General features: G+C 45.0%; 1 protein-coding gene across 1 annotated transcript in view; it reads right to left on the bottom strand.

Moving 5' to 3' along the window:
* Positions 1–10: 10 nt before the first annotated feature.
* The window catches only part of LOC138473414 (pneumococcal serine-rich repeat protein-like), a 199,682-nt gene continuing 184,076 nt past the window's right edge, over positions 11–15,616 (bottom strand). The window contains exons 2-3 of the mRNA XM_069612086.1: positions 141–7,808; positions 11–51 (exon numbers count right to left, since the gene is read on the bottom strand). Of these exons, the coding sequence (XP_069468187.1) occupies positions 11–51; positions 141–7,808 (7,709 nt within the window). The remainder of the gene's footprint in view (positions 52–140; positions 7,809–15,616) is intronic.

The raw sequence follows: 15,616 nt of genomic DNA, 5'->3' as shown, positions 1-15,616 counted from the left end.
TTCTGTTTTCTCACTGGTAATTTGATGGCTGTTTGGAGAAGTTGATGCTGTCTCAATTGGTGAAGAGTGCAAAATTGTTGAGCTTTCAATTTTCTCGCTGGTGATTTTATTGGTGCTGTGGGATATTGGGACTGTCTCACTTGGTGTAGAATGGACTGTTGTTGAAATTTCAGTTTTCTCGCTGCTGATACCATGGCTGCTAGCAGATGGTTTTCCTGGCTCAGTTGGGGTAGTGTGGACGATTGTAGAGGTTTCTGTATCCACACTGGTGATTTGATGAGTGCTGGCGGGAGTTGAAGCTGTCTCGGGTGCGGTAGAATGTGGAATTTGTGAGGTTTCAGTTTTCTCACTGGTTATTTGATGGGTGCTGTGGGAGTTTGAGGGTGTCTCAGTTGGTATTGAAAACGCCATTTTGGATGTTTCGGTTTTCTCACTGGTGATTGCATGGGTGCTGGCAGAGGTTGCTTTCCCAGTTGGGGTAGAATGGACAATTGTGGAAGTTTCTGTTTTCTCACTGGTAATTATATGGCTGTTTGGAGAAGATGATGCTGTCTCAATTGGTGAAGATTGTAAAAATGTTGAGCTTTCAATTTTCTCGCTGGTGATTTGATGGGTGCTTTGGGATATTGGGGCTGTCTCACTTGGTGTAGAATGGACTGTTGTTGAAATTTCTGTTTTCTCGCTGGTGATTTCATGGCTGCTAGCAGATGGTGTGCCTGGCTCAGTTGGGGTAGTGTGGACGATTGTAGAGGTTTCTGTATTCACACCGGTGATTTGATGAGTGCTGGGGGGAGTTGAAGCTGTCTCGGGTGCGGTAGAATGAGGAAATTGTGAGGTTTCAGTTTTCTCACTGGTTATTTGATGGGTGCTGTGGGAGGTTGAGGGTACCTCAGTTGGTATTGAATACCCCATTTTGGATGTTTCGGTTTTCTCACTGGTGATTGCAAGGGTGCTGGCAGAGGTTGCTTTCCCAGTTGGGGTAGAATGGACAATTGTGGAAGTTTCTGTTTTCTCACTGGTAATTTGATGGCTGTTTGGAGAAGTTGATGCTGTCTCAATTGGTGATGAGTGTACAAATGTTGAACTTTCAAATTTCTCACTGGTGATTTGATGGGTGCTGTAGGATATTGGGACTGTCTCACTTGGTGTAGAATGAACTGTTGTTGAAATTTCAGTTTTCTCGCTGGTGAATGCATGGCTGCTAGCAGATGGTGTGCCTGGCTTAGTTTGGGTAAAGTGGACGATTGTAGAATTTTCTATATTCACACTGGTGATTTGATGAGTGCTGAGGGGAGTTGAAGCTATCTCGGGTGTGGTAGAATGAGCAATTTGTGAGGTTTCAGTTTTCTCACTAGTTATTTGATGGGTGCTGTGGGAAGTTGAGGGTGTCTCAGTTGGTATTGAATACGCCATTTTGGATGTTTCAGTTTTCTCACTGGTGATTGCATGGGTGCTGGCAGAGGTTGCTGTCCAAGCTGGGGTAGAATGGACAATCGTGGAAGTTTCTGTTTTCTCACTGGTAATTTGATGGCTGTTTGAAGAAGTTGATGCTGTCTCAATTGGTGAAGAGTGTAATATTGTTGAGCTTTCAATTTTCTCGCTGGTGATTTTATTGGTGCTGTGGGATATTGGGACTGTCTCACTTGGTGTAGAATGGACTGTTTTTGAAATGTCAGTTTTCTCTCTGGTGACTGTATGGCTGCTAGCAGATGGTGTACCTGGCTCAGTTGGCGTGACATGGACTATTGTTGACGTTTCTGTATTCACACTGGTGATTTGATGAGTGCTGGGGGTAGTTGAAGCTGTCTCGGGTGCGGGAGAATGAGGAAATTGTGAGGTTTCAGTTTTTTCACTGGTTATTTGATGGGTGCTGTGGGAAGTTGAGGGTGTCTTAGTTGGTACTGAATACGCCATTTTGGATGTTTCGGTTTTCTCACTGGTGATTGCATGGGTGCGGGCAGAGGTTGCTGTCCAAGTTGGGGTAGAATGGACAATTGTGGAAGTTTCTGTTTTCTCACTGGTAATTTGATGGCTGTTTGGAGAAGTTGATGCTGTCTCAATTGGTGAAGAGTGTAAAATTGTTGAGCTTTCAATTTTCTCGCTGGTGATTTTATTGGTGCTCTGGGATATTGGGACTGTCTCACTTGGTGTGGAATGGACTGTTGTTGAAATTTCAGTTTTCTCGCTGCTGATACCATGGCTGCTAGCAGATGGTGTTCCTGGCTCAGTTGGGGTAGTGTGGACGATTGTAGAGGTCTCTGTATTCACACTGGTGATTTGATGAGTGCTGGCGGGAGTTGAAGCTGTCTGGGGTGCGGTAGAATCGGGAATTTGTGAGGTTTCAGTTTTCTCACTGGTTATTTGATGGGTGCTGTGGGAATTTGAGGGTGTCTCAGTTGGTATTGAAAACGCCATTTTGGATGTTTCCGTTTTCTCACTGGTGATTGCATGGGTGCTGGCAGAGGTTGCTGTCCCAGTTGGGATAGAATGGACAATTGTGGAAGTGTCAGTATTCTCACTGGTAATTTGATGGCTTTGTGGAGAAGTTGATGCTGTCTCAATTGGTGAAGACGGTACAAATGTTGAGCTTCCAATTTTCTCGCTGGTGATTTGATGGGTGCTGTGGGTTATTGGGACTGTCTCACTTGGTGTAGAATGGCCTGTTGTTGAAATTTTGGTTTTCTCGCTGGTGACTGCATGGCTGCTAGCAGATGGTGTGCCTGGCTCAGTTTGGGTAAAGTGGACGATTGTAGAATTTTCTATATTCACACTGGTGATTTGATGAGTGCTGAGGGGAGTTGAAGCTATCTCGGTCGTGGTAGAATGAGCAATTTGTGAGGTTCCAGTTTTCTCACTAGTTATTTGATGGGTGCTGTGGGAAGTTGAGGGTGTCTCAGTTGGTATTGAATACGCCATTTTGGATGTTTCGGTTTTCTCACTGGTGATTGCATGGGTGCTGGCAGAGGTTGCTGTCCCAGTTGGGGTAGAATGGACAATTGTGGAAGTTTCTGTTTTCTCACTGGTAATTTGATGGCTGTTTGGAGAATTTGATGCTGTCTCAATTGGTGAAGAGTGTACAAATGTTGAGCTTTCAGTTTTCCCGCTGGTGATTTTATTGGTGCTGTGGGATATTGGGACTGTCTCACTTGGTGTAGAATGGACTGTTGTTGAAATTTCAGTTTTCTCGCTGCTGATACCATGGCTGCTAGCAGATGGTGTTCCTGGCTCAGTTGGGGTAGTGTGGACGATTCTAGGGGTTTCTGTATTCACACTGGTGATTTGATGAGTGCTGGCGGGAGTTGAAGCTGTCTCGGGTGCGGTAGAATGGGGAATTTGTGAGGTTTCAGTTTTCTCACTGGTTATTTGATGGGTGCTGTGGGAATTTGAGGGTGTCTCAGTTGGTATTGAAAACGCCATTTTGGATGTTTCAGTTTTCTCACTGGTCATTGCATGGGTGCTGGCAGAGGTTGCTGTCCCAGTTGGCGTAGAATGGACAATTGTGGAAGTTTCTGTTTTCTCACTGGTAATTTGATGGCTGTTTGGAGAAGTTGATGCTGTCTCAATTGGTGAAGAGTGTAAAAATGTTGAGCTTTCAATTTTCTCGCTGGTGATTTGTTGGGTGCTTTGGGATATTGGGACTTTCTCACTTGGTGTAGAATGGACTTTTGTTGAAATTTCCGTTTTCTCGCTGGTGATAGCATGGCTGCTAGCAGATGGTGTGCCTGGCTCAGTTCGGGTGACATGGACTATTGTTGAGGTTTCTGTATTCACACTGGTGATTTGATCAGTGCTGGCAGGACTTGAAGTTGTCTCGGGTGCGGTAGAATGGGGAATTTGTGAGGTTTCAGTTTTCTCACTGGTTATTTGATGGGTGCTGTGGGAAGTTGAGGGTGTCTCAGTTGGTATTGAAAACGCCATTTTGGATGTTTCCGTTTTCTCACTCGTGATTGCATGGGTGCTGGCAGAGGTTGCTGTCCCAGTTTGGATAGAATGGACAATTGTGGAAGTTTCAGTTTTCTCACTGGAAATTTGATGGCTGTTTGGAGAAGTTGATGCTGTCTCAATTGGTGAAGACTGTACAAATGTTGAACTTTCAATTTTCTCACTGGTGATTTGATGGGTGCTGTGGGATATTGGGACTGTCTCACTTGGTGTAGAATGGCCTGTTGTTGAAATTTTGGTTTTCTCGCTGGTGACTGCATGGCTGCTAGCAGATGGTGTACCTGGCTCAGTTGGCGTGACATGGACTATTGTTGACGTTTCTGTATTCACACTGGTGTTTTGATGAGTGCTGGGGGGAGTTGAAGCTGTCTCGGGTGTGCTAGAATAGGGAAATTTCGAGGTTTCAGTATTCTCACTCGTTATTTGATGGGTGTTGTAGGAAGATGAGGGTGTCTCAGTTGGCAATGAATACGCCATTTTGGATGTTTTGGTTTTCTCACTGGTTATTGCATGGGTGCTGTGGGAATTTGAGAGTGTCTCAGTTGGTATTGAAAACGCCATTTTGGATGTTTCCGTTTTCTCACTCGTGATTGCATGGGTGCTGGCAGAGGTTGCTGTCCCAGTTTGGATAGAATGGACAATTGTGGAAGTTTCAGTATTCTCACTGGTAATTTGATGGCTTTTTGGAGAAGTTGATGCTGTCTCAATTGGTGAAGACTGTACAAATGTTGAGCTTTCAATTTTCTCGCTGGTGATTTGATGGGTGCTGTGGGTTATTGGGACTGTCTCACTTGGTGTAGAATGGCCTGTTGTTGAAATTTTGGTTTTCTCGCTGGTGACTGCATGGCTGCTAGCAGATGGTGTACCTGGCTCAGTTGGCGTGACATGGACTATTGTTGACGTTTCTGTATTCACACTGGTGTTTTGATGAGTGCTGGGGGGAGTTGAAGCTGTCTCGGGTGTGCTAGAATAGGGAAATTTCGAGGTTTCAGTATTCTCACTCGTTATTTGATGGGTGTTGTAGGAAGATGAGGGTGTCTCAGTTGGCAATGAATACGCCATTTTGGATGTTTTGGTTTTCTCACTGGTTATTGCATGGGTGCTGTGGGAATTTGAGAGTGTCTCAGTTGGTATTGAAAACGCCATTTTGGATGTTTCCGTTTTCTCACTCGTGATTGCATGGGTGCTGGCAGAGGTTGCTGTCCCAGTTTGGATAGAATGGACAATTGTGGAAGTTTCAGTATTCTCACTGGTAATTTGATGGCTTTTTGGAGAAGTTGATGCTGTCTCAATTGGTGAAGACTGTACAAATGTTGAGCTTTCAATTTTCTCGCTGGTGATTTGATGGGTGCTGTGGGTTATTGGGACTGTCTCACTTGGTGTAGAATGGCCTGTTGTTGAAATTTTGGTTTTCTCGCTGGTGACTGCATGGCTGCTAGCAGATGGTGTACCTGGCTCAGTTGGCGTGACATGGACTATTGTTGACGTTTCTGTATTCACACTGGTGATTTGATGAGTGCTGGGGGTAGTTGAAGCTGTCTCGGGTGCGGTAGAATGAGGAAATTGTGAGGTTTCAGTTTTTTCACTGGTTATTTGATGGGTGCTGTGGGAAGTTGAGGGTGTCTCAGTTGGTACTGAATACGCCATTTTGGATGTTTCCATTTTCTCACTGGTGATTGCATGGGTGCTGGCAGAGGTTGCTGTCCAAGTTGGGGTAGAATGGACAATTGTGGAGGTTTCTGTTTTCTCACTGGTAATTTGATGGCTGTTTGGAGAAGTTGATGCTGTCTCAATCGGAGAAGAGTGCAAAATTGTTGAGCTTTCAATTTTCTCGCTGGTGATTTTATTGGTGCTGTGGGATATGGGGACTGTCTCACTTGGTGTAGAATGGACTGTTGTTGAAATTTCAGTTTTCTCACTGCTGATACCATGGCTGCTAGCAGATGGTGTTCCTGGCTCAGTTGGGGTAGTGTGGACGATTGTAGAGGTTTCTGTATTCACACTGGTGATTTGATGAGTGCTGGCGGGAGTTGAAGCAGTCTCGGGTGCGGTAGAATGGGGAATTTGTGTGGTTTCAGTTTTCTCACTGGTAATTTGATGGGTGCTGTGGGAATTTGAGGGCGTCTCAGTTGGTATTGAAAACGCCATTTTGGATGTTTCCGTTTTCTCACTGGTGATTGCATGGGTGCTGGCAGAGGTTGCTGTCCCAGTTGGGATAGAATGGACAATTGTGGAAGTTTCAGTATTCTCACTGGTAATTTGATGGCTTTTTGGAGAAGTTGATGCTGTCTCAATTGGTGAAGACTGTACAAATGTTGAGCTCTCAATTTTCTCGCTGGTGATTTGATGGGTGCTGTGGGTTATTGGGACTGTCTCAGTTGGTGTAGAATGGCCTGTTGTTGAAATTTCGGTTTTCTTGCTGGTGACTATATTCACACTGGTGTTTTGATGAGTGTTGCGGGGAGTTGAAGCTGTCTCAGGTGCGGTAGAATGAGGAAATTGTGAGGTTTCTTTTTTCTCACTGGTAATTTGATGGCTGTTCGGAGAAGTTGATGCTGTCTCAATTGGTGAAGAGTGTACAAATGTTGAGCTTTCAATTTTCTCGCTGCTGATTGGATGGGTGCTGTGGGATATTGGGACTGTCTCACTTGGTGTAGAATGGACTGTTGTTGAAATTTCGGTTTTCTCGCTGGTGATAGCATGGCTGCTAGCAGATGGTGTGCCTGGCTCAGTTAGGGTAACATGGACTATTGTTGAGGTTTCTGTATTCACACTGATGATTTGATGGGTGCTGGAGGGAGTTGAAGCTGTCTCAGGTGCGGTAGAATGGGGAAATTGTGAGGTTTCAGTTTTCTCACTGGTTATTTCATGGGTGCTGTGGGAAGTTGAGGGTATCTCAGTTGGTATTGAATACGCCATTTTGGATGTTTCGGTTTTCTCACTGGTGATTGCATGGGTGCTGGCAGAGGTTGCTGTCTTAGTTGGGGTAGAATGGACAATTGTGGGCGTTTCTGTTTTCTCACTGGTAATTTGATGGCTGTTTGGAGAAGTTGATGCTGTCTCAATTGGTGAAGAGTGTACAAATGGTGAGCTTTCAATTTTCTCACTGGTGATTGGATGGGTGCTGTGGGATATTGGGACTGTCTCACTGGGTGTAGAATGGACTGTTGTTGAAATTTCAGTTTTCTCGCTGGTGATAGCATGGCTGCTAGCAGATGGTGTGCCTGGCTCAGTTGGGGTAACATGGACTATTGTAGAGGTTTCTATATTCACACTGGTGTTTTGATGAGTGCTGGGGGGAGTTGAAGCTGTCTCGGGTGTGGTAGAATGAGGAAATTGTGAGGTTTCATTTTTCTCACTGGTAATTTCATGGCTGTTTGGATAAGTTGATGCTGTCTCAATTGGTGAAGAGTGTACAAATGTTGAGTTTTCAATTTTCTCGCTCGTGATTTGATGGGTGCTGTGGGATATTGGGACTGTCTCACTTGGTGTAGAATGGCCTGTTGTTGAAATTTTGGTTTTCTTGCTGGTGACTACATTCACACTGGTGTTTTGATGAGTGCTGCGGGGAGTTGAAGCTGACTCGGATGCGGTAGAATGAGGAAATTGTGAGGTTTCTGTTTTCTCACTGGTTATTTGATGGGTGCTTTGCAAAGTTGACGCTTCAGTTGGTGAAGAATATGCAACTGTTGGCCATTCTTTTTTCTCACTAGTCCTTGTTGATCTTGAGGTTGTTGTTGTGCTTTTCTCATTAATGTTTGCATGGCTGAGAGAGGTGGACACTGTTCCAGTGAGTGCTGAATGTTCAATTGGGGAAGTTTCATTTTTCTCACTGGTTACAATACTGATGCTTGAAGAAGTTGATACTGGGCGAAAAAAGAAAGAAAATGTATGTTATAAGATGACAATGTATTTCTGCTTCAATATTCACATCAATATGTAGGCTGCTGTAGTAGTTAGACCAGGTCAATATAACTTCGAACTGGCTTTGTTAGATGTTAGACTCCATCTTGGAACTGTCAAATGCTTGCAGACATATGTGTATTTTCACTTGGCACTCACAAGTAAGAATTGTTTGTTTCACATTACTCAGACCCTATACAGTGAAATTGTTTTCTTAAATGGCGTCCACTTATTAAACTAAATAAACTCCAGTAAATCTTTTATAATAAAGCTATGGCCGCAGAATGGCATGTGGGATATGTCGCACAGGGCCTTGAGAAAAGAGTTGTTGTTCAGCTTTGAAGTTCTCGTGATCAACAGGAAACTGAAAGACCTCCTTAGGGCTGACCTAATGAGTGTTTAGGTTCACGCCCTTCTCATTAGTTTCAATGTATTCAAAGGTCTATATGAACTGCTGCAATCTGGGGGATTTTGTTTGTTGAGCCTGTAATGTTGGTGTTTGTTATAGCTTTTTGCTTTTCTGCTATTACAAACATTACCAATTCTACCTCATTCATTATTCGGATCATTTGTCATCAGAGAGCAGATCATTAAATTTGGGATGTCCCAGGGACCTGCGAACGTGCTCCTCAGCTATGACCCGTGGTCCAATTTTGTAAGGCAAGATGCTTGTCCTAGCGGGGAGTTTGTCCCGTAGATTTGAGAAGACTCAGAAGTTAACTCAGAAAAGAACTGCAGTGCTGTGTACATTTCCCTGTCTAGGAGGCCTGTAAATGATAACTGGTCAAATGTATTAAGGAAAAGCTACTCTTTTCCGTTTAAAATCCCTATCTGCTAAAAAGAAAGCTTGGCTACTAAAAAATAAATAAACTGCAACAGTAAAGCATCTGCAACCATGCAGTACATTTAAAGGGAAACATTTTAGTATATGGTGAAGCGTTTCTCCAAATGGGTACTTTTGATAAGGTATGAATACTATACTTATGAGGAGCTTTATAAACGAGGGATTTTAAGGTACACTAGCAATAATGGGACTCTTTCTTTGACTGGTATAGGGAAGCGGCTAAACAGCAGGCCAAAATGAAAGACACCCAAGAAAAAACTTCAGGAACACTTACAAAATTAAAAGGTGAGAAAACTCATATATGAGTTTCAATACAAAATTGGATACAATTGACTGTATCCAGTCCTTCAGATGGCATCCCCAACAAAGGAAACATCTCAGGATATTTTAGATTCATACAAACCTGCTATTTTGAATTTTGTACAGATCAGACAGCTGACTGAATTCAGGCTTCTGCTCTGTCTTTATGGCATGGATGTCATGGCGGGGTTGATAGACCCTGACTTCAGGGGTGAAGTGAAAAATGTTGTTATATAACACTGGGAATAACCGGTACACAGTTAAGGAGGGGGAGAAAATAGCCCAATGGATTTTAGAACAGACCTTATTCCCTGTTCCCTAAGAAGTTGAATTCTTACAAGAGGCAGACAGTGGCTCGAGGGGCTTTGGAAAAGCAGACATCCCCACAGAAGAGATTTACTGAGAAGACACAGAGAATCCTGCCCCACTTCTCGATCTTGCTTTTGCCCAACAAAATGATCCAGCCCTTACAGAGGCCTTTGGCAGGGTGACCACGGAAGAAAGGTTTAGCCAGGCTGGGCCTTTTTGCTTCCTGAAGAAGGATGTATTGCACTGGGATGACTTAGGGACATATAGTGAGTTGAGCAGCATCCATTTTGCCTAGTACTTCAATTCACAATGTATAGTAGTGATTATATGTCCCTGCATTAACAAGTCATGTGTCTCTATCACAGGCCAAATTAAACAGCTGACTGTATGGATATGGATTCCCTAGGTGTATTATGGAGTTTCCAATATCATGTGAGGCACTGCAACAATATCTTAGCTCTAATGCATGTGATTTCAAATTCCAGGTATATATAATTGACCGGAGTGTTCGTTGAAAGATGAAGTAGCCTCTTCAGGGTTGAGTGCCCAACCATACAATAATATAGGAAGGCTCTTTACCAAAGATAGCTTAATATTTGTCCTGTTTGGTATATCCTCCACATTGGTGAGCAAATCCACTGATTGCCCTCATTAACTGTGTCAACTTGATCTGTATGCTGTTTATATGTTTCCGCCAATTGAGTCTGTCATACACCATTAACCCCAAGTATCGATAGACCTTTACTTCATCCGCTGTTACTTGGTTCATTTTCCAGATGTAGTTGCAATATGGATGTGCACCCCGTGGTCTAAACACCATAATTTTGGCTTCCCCAAGGTTATTTTAAGTAAATACTGTTCTGCATATTCTAATAGCTTAACAAGTAAATTCTGCAGACCGTTGGGGGTGCAGTCCAATATGGCAACATCATCTGCATATGTGAGCCATTGAAGCTTTTCATCTCCTAGTGTAGGTGGTATTGACTCTGGACTATGCAATACGTTTCCCAAATCAGCCAGGTATAGATTGAATAAGGTGGGAGCCAGGATACAGCCTTGTTTAAGGCCAGTGTTAGTGTTGATCCAATTAGTGAAAGTGCCATGTTGATCGGTTCAAATTCTCACACGAGTGTCTGTGTCGAAAGCTGTTACATTATTAAGGAGGCCTGCCAGAATGTTCCAGACTCCTCAGTTCTTCACGAAAATCATCTTGAACCAGTCAATATTTGCTATTGTAAAATTTCTGAAATAGTGGATGGCTTGCCTGACACTGAGACGAGGAAAGCCTTAAGAAACTGTGAAGATAACAACTTGCCTGACAATGTGACGAGGAAGTTGAAAGAACTAATAAAGAATGAGAGTCAGATATCTAGAAAGGACTCCTGTTATGTACTGAGGAAGCCTTACAGTAGCGTAACAAAAGGAGGAGTTGAAAAATGATGGAGAGGGACCCAGAAAGTTCAAACCTGCGACTTGCCAGACGCAAGTACAAACCAGGACATCCTCTGTCATGCGGATCAGCATTGGAGATAGAAGACAGAGAGGACCGTGTAATGCTGGGGAAGCAAAACTAGAGAACAGTAGCAGCAGAAGAGCAGTGGGGTGACCTCAGGAAGATGAACATTGCAGTCTGTGACAGACTCTGAGACTTCTCCAACAGTGGAACTACTGAGCCACAACGGAGAGGAACAGAGGACCGGAAGGGATACAGAACTTCTTCCGGAGCAGATGGATAATCCAGTTCCGAGCAACCAACCGGTGTCACTAACCCGTATGGAGAAAGGTAACAGGAAAGGCGGCAGACCCGGGGAGGAACACGGGAGGAAGGGAGAGAGACATCCTACTCATCCCAGTGAAGCTTTAAGTATTTTAAAGTATGTGAATGAATGCAGGACACAGCCTACACATCCCAGAAAAGCAATAACTATTCTGAAGTATGTGAATAAGTTTGGGATATAGCCTGCTCGTCTCAGTGAAGCAGTAACTATTCCGAAGCATGTGAACCAATACGGGCCACAGCCTACTCGTCCCAGTGAAGCTGTGACTGTTCAGAAGTGTGCAAACCAGTGTGGGACACATTCTACTCATCCCAATAAAAAACAGTTACAATTCCTAAGAGTCTGAATACATATGTAACTAATCCTAATACTTCCGTGAACAGACAAGAACCAAGGGAAGTGAATGGTGATATATAGAGAATCACAGTATACAAACTTAACTGAAGAAAATAGCAAAGAGATACTGCAAGTTGCTATCAAGGATAAGGGTCAAAACCCTAAATGTAAAACCAAGTGACTTTTTTCCACGATGAAAATGCGATACCCGGTAGCTGGAAAATACCTCCAGCAGAATTAAAAAAAACTGATTGAGAAAATTAACAAGAACTATTTACGAATATCTTATTAAATCTGAGAAGGCTTGTCCAGAAGAAGGGAGTCATTCTCCTAGACCTTTGTGTAATTTTACTTAGTTGTAGGGTCAGTGTAGATTAACTTTGGGATGAGAGATGGACTATTGTTTTGGACTAGACTATTGACGATGAGCACCCGAGTACGTTTTTTGTTAGATAGTGCAAACCCTTAGGATAGGGACAGAGAGGCCTTTTCTTATCATTTAAATAAAGAAATACATTTTGGAAATGTCACCACTTGGTCTGTCTCATTCTCTTGACCTACCACAATTTACACAATTTGCATACCATCGCCTGTGCCTTCAGAAAAGCAGGCTTGATGGCTAACCCAAGTGTAAAGACTGGTAGAGGGTGTCTGTACTTCTGCTCTCTATATGGTAGAGGAGAGGCACAGAAGACCCCAGCCAAGATTCTCTATAAGGTAGCAATGGACGAGCAATCCAGGCCTAGCTTCTCAGGAGATGATGCAGGTTGGTTCTTAAGTACAGTGTAGTCCCCGAACCCCCTCAAAGGAATGTCCACACACTGTATTACTGAAAACACAGTCTTTATATAATTAATGTTCAAGGGTATGTACACGATCACAATAACACACTTTGTACTTGGAAGTCAATAATGATAAATATATACAATTCTAAAGTGGTACCACTAATGTTATCCAATCTCATTAAAGTGCATGAACTGTACGGTTAAAATGTCACACAGATTAATAACGAGGAGACCAGCAATAGAGATAGGAAGGAACGCAAGTTGGTTGAAACAATAGGCAGAATGCTGGCCCCTACCACGAGGCACAGTTCTGTGTGGAGATCCCCCCACCTGGGCAACCTGTAAATAAAGATATATAGCACAAGCCCAGTCCATATGTTCAATAGTCTCACTTCTTCCTATTAATGTTTTACCCCCCCAATGTACCTGGTGGAGTAGAGTTCTCCGACGATGCGTCGACCGATCCTTCTTGAGTGCCTCCCTTTCAGACGGGAGCCACGGATTGTCGAGAAGTGTCGGGGAACTTGGCGTCTGGCCAGGCCTTCACAACAACACCATATATGGCATTTCCAGCCAACAGCCAGTCAGGGGAAAGGGACAGAGTCAGGGCTCCCCAGGACTTTGGGAAAACAAGGTAATGGGTAATAAAAAGCAAGAGGCCACAGGGACCATCTTGTTTTCCATCAGGAATGAACTGATCCCAATGGCAGGACCGGGGTATCCCAAAATGGAAGATACTCTGCGCACCTGTCAAATTCAGCATGGAGCTGCCACCAGCCCATACCCTGCTCTGTGGGCCACCCACAGGTGCCCAAAAACATACACTAGGGGTACAGGGTTGTATCCCCAAACATGGGTGCCATAAGGGTATCCCACGGGTCCGTTCACCAAACCAAAAGAGAGAGAGCTGCACCGCCAGAAGTCCCACATGAACTCCTGTGCGGAAAACACGACAGAACACGCGATAAAAAGCAGTAAAGGACAAGGATACGGAGGCCCTGTCCCTCTGATGCATTTCCAGCATCACAGTCGCCTCCCCCAGACTGAGGTGGAGGGTGCATAATCTCCCACGGGATAGACACCATCATCCAGACGGTCAACATACCTTCTGGAAAGGCCATCTGCATTATCGTGACTCTTCCTTGGTCTGTGCTCTATGGCGAAGTCTAGCCCTTGCAGGCTAATGGACCACCTGAGCAGTTTCGGGTTTTCACCCTTGATCTGCATAAGCCACTTCAGGGGCTTATGATCTGTTTGGACCTTGAAGGTAGACCCCGTAAGGTAGGGCCTAAAACACCTAAGGCTCCGAACTATACTAAAACATTCCTTTTCAACAGTAGCCCACCTAAGTTCTCTACCCTTGAGTTGTCTACTGATGAATATGATAGGATGTTCTCTCCCTTTGTCATCTAACTGGGACAAGACAGCTCCAATTCCTGTGTCGCAGGCATCCGTCTAGACGATAAAAGGTCGGCTGTAGTCAGGCCACACAACACGGGTGCCCTACACAGACTTTCTTTCAAGCCATCAAAGGCCCTCTGACAGTCTTCAGTCCAATTAACCTTCCTAGGCTGTTCGGGTGAAGTCAGAGCTGTCAGTGGTGCAGCTATGGTTCCATAGTCCGCCATGAAATTGAGATAATACCAGGTGAGGCCCAAAAAGGCTCTCACCTGGGTTTGAGTAGTGGGAGTCTCCCAGTCCTGTACATCCTGTACTTTACTGGGGAGAGGTTGGATTTTACCCCCTCCTACCTCATGACCAAGATATGTGAACTTCCCCTGAGCTATCTAGCACTTGGTGGCCTTGATAGTGAGGTTAGCCCTTTTTAAGGCCTGCAACACTCTACCCAGATGTGTCAAGTGCTCTTCCCAAGTGGAACTGTAGACGGCAATGTCGTCTAAATAAGCCACACAAAAGGCTTCCAGCCCACTGAGAGCATGATTGACCAATCTCAGGAAGGTGGCAGGTGCATTCTTCAACCCAAAAGGCATGACCCTAAACTGGTAGATTCCCTCTGGTGTTGAGAACGCCGTCTTTTCCTTGGCATGGTCCGTCAGAGCTATTTGCCAATAGCCTAAGGTGAGATCAAAGGTGCTCACAAATTTGGCAGCACCTATGGTGTCCACGAGCTCATCAGCCCTGGGGAATGGGTGCGCGTCAGTTTTGGTGACGGCATTGACTCCCCGGTAGTCCACACAGAACCTCCAATCCTTGGTACCTGCCTGGGAACTTGCCTTGGGGACAAGGACCACGGGACTGGACCAGGGACTGGTTGAGGGTTCAATAACACCCAGATCCAACATCTTGGTGACCTCAGCCTGGATGTGGTTCTTAACCGTATCTGACATTCGGTAGCTCCTGCTCTTGACAGGCACGCTGTCACCAGTGTCAATCTCGTGCTTACACCACGGTGTAAGGCCTGGCGTCAGCGAAAACAGAGAGGCATACTGCTGGAGCAAAGTCCTGCAGGCCCTCTGCTGCTTGGTTGTCAAATCTGGAGAGAACTGCACTCCCTCCACTGAGCCATCCTGAGGGTTACTATGCAGCAAATCAGGAAGGGGCTCACTCTCATCCTCTTCTTGTTCGGAAGCTAGCAAGAGACATGAGACTTCTGCTCGCCTGTGGAAAGGCTTGAGCCTATTGACATGGAATACCTGAGGGGCTACCCCTGGGACTCCCATGTCAACCAGATAGTTGACCTCGCCCATCTTGGAAATTATCCCAAAGGGTCCAGACCATTTATCTGCCAATGCCCGTGGCTTGGTAGGCTCCATCACGAGGACCTTCTGTCCCGGAGTCCAATCCACTTGCGATGCTTTAAGGTCATGCCAGTATTTGTTCAATTCCTGGCCGGCCTTGAGCTTGGCTGTTGCTTAACCCATCATCTGTGTCATCCTCCGTCTGAGGCCTAACACATAGTCCCCCACTTGCTTGGCGGGACCTGGAGGGGTGGCTTCCAAACCTTCTCTGATCAAGGCGAGGGGCCCCCTCACGGGATGTCCAAAAAGTAACTCAAAGGGCTGAAACCAACGCCCTCTTGAGGTACCTCTCTGTAAGCAAACAGCAGGCATGGCAGGAGGAGATCCCATTTCCTCCTTAGGGGCTCTTCCAAAGCACCTAGCATGCCCTTGAGAGTTTTATTAAATCTCTCAACTAGACCATTGGTCTGGGGTGGTAAGAGGTGGAGAACTTGTAGGTTACCCCGCACTCTTTCCACATGGTTTTCATGTAACTAGACATGAAGTTGGATCCTCTGTCAGAGACAACCTCCTTGGGGAATCCAACACGGGTGAAAATACCCAGGAGAGCCCTGGCAACCACCTTGGCAGTAACAGTCCGAAGGGGTATCGCCTCAGGGTACCTGGTGGCCTGATCTACCAAAACCAGGATGAACCGATGTCCACCTGACGTGGGAGGGT

The sequence above is a fragment of the Ambystoma mexicanum genome, chromosome 1p (genome assembly GCF_040938575.1).
Source record: "Ambystoma mexicanum isolate Mex_15411 chromosome 1p, UKY_AmexF1_1, whole genome shotgun sequence".
In the NCBI taxonomy this organism is placed as follows: domain Eukaryota; kingdom Metazoa; phylum Chordata; class Amphibia; order Caudata; family Ambystomatidae; genus Ambystoma; species Ambystoma mexicanum.
This window is presented reverse-complemented; position numbering and strand designations above follow the sequence as displayed.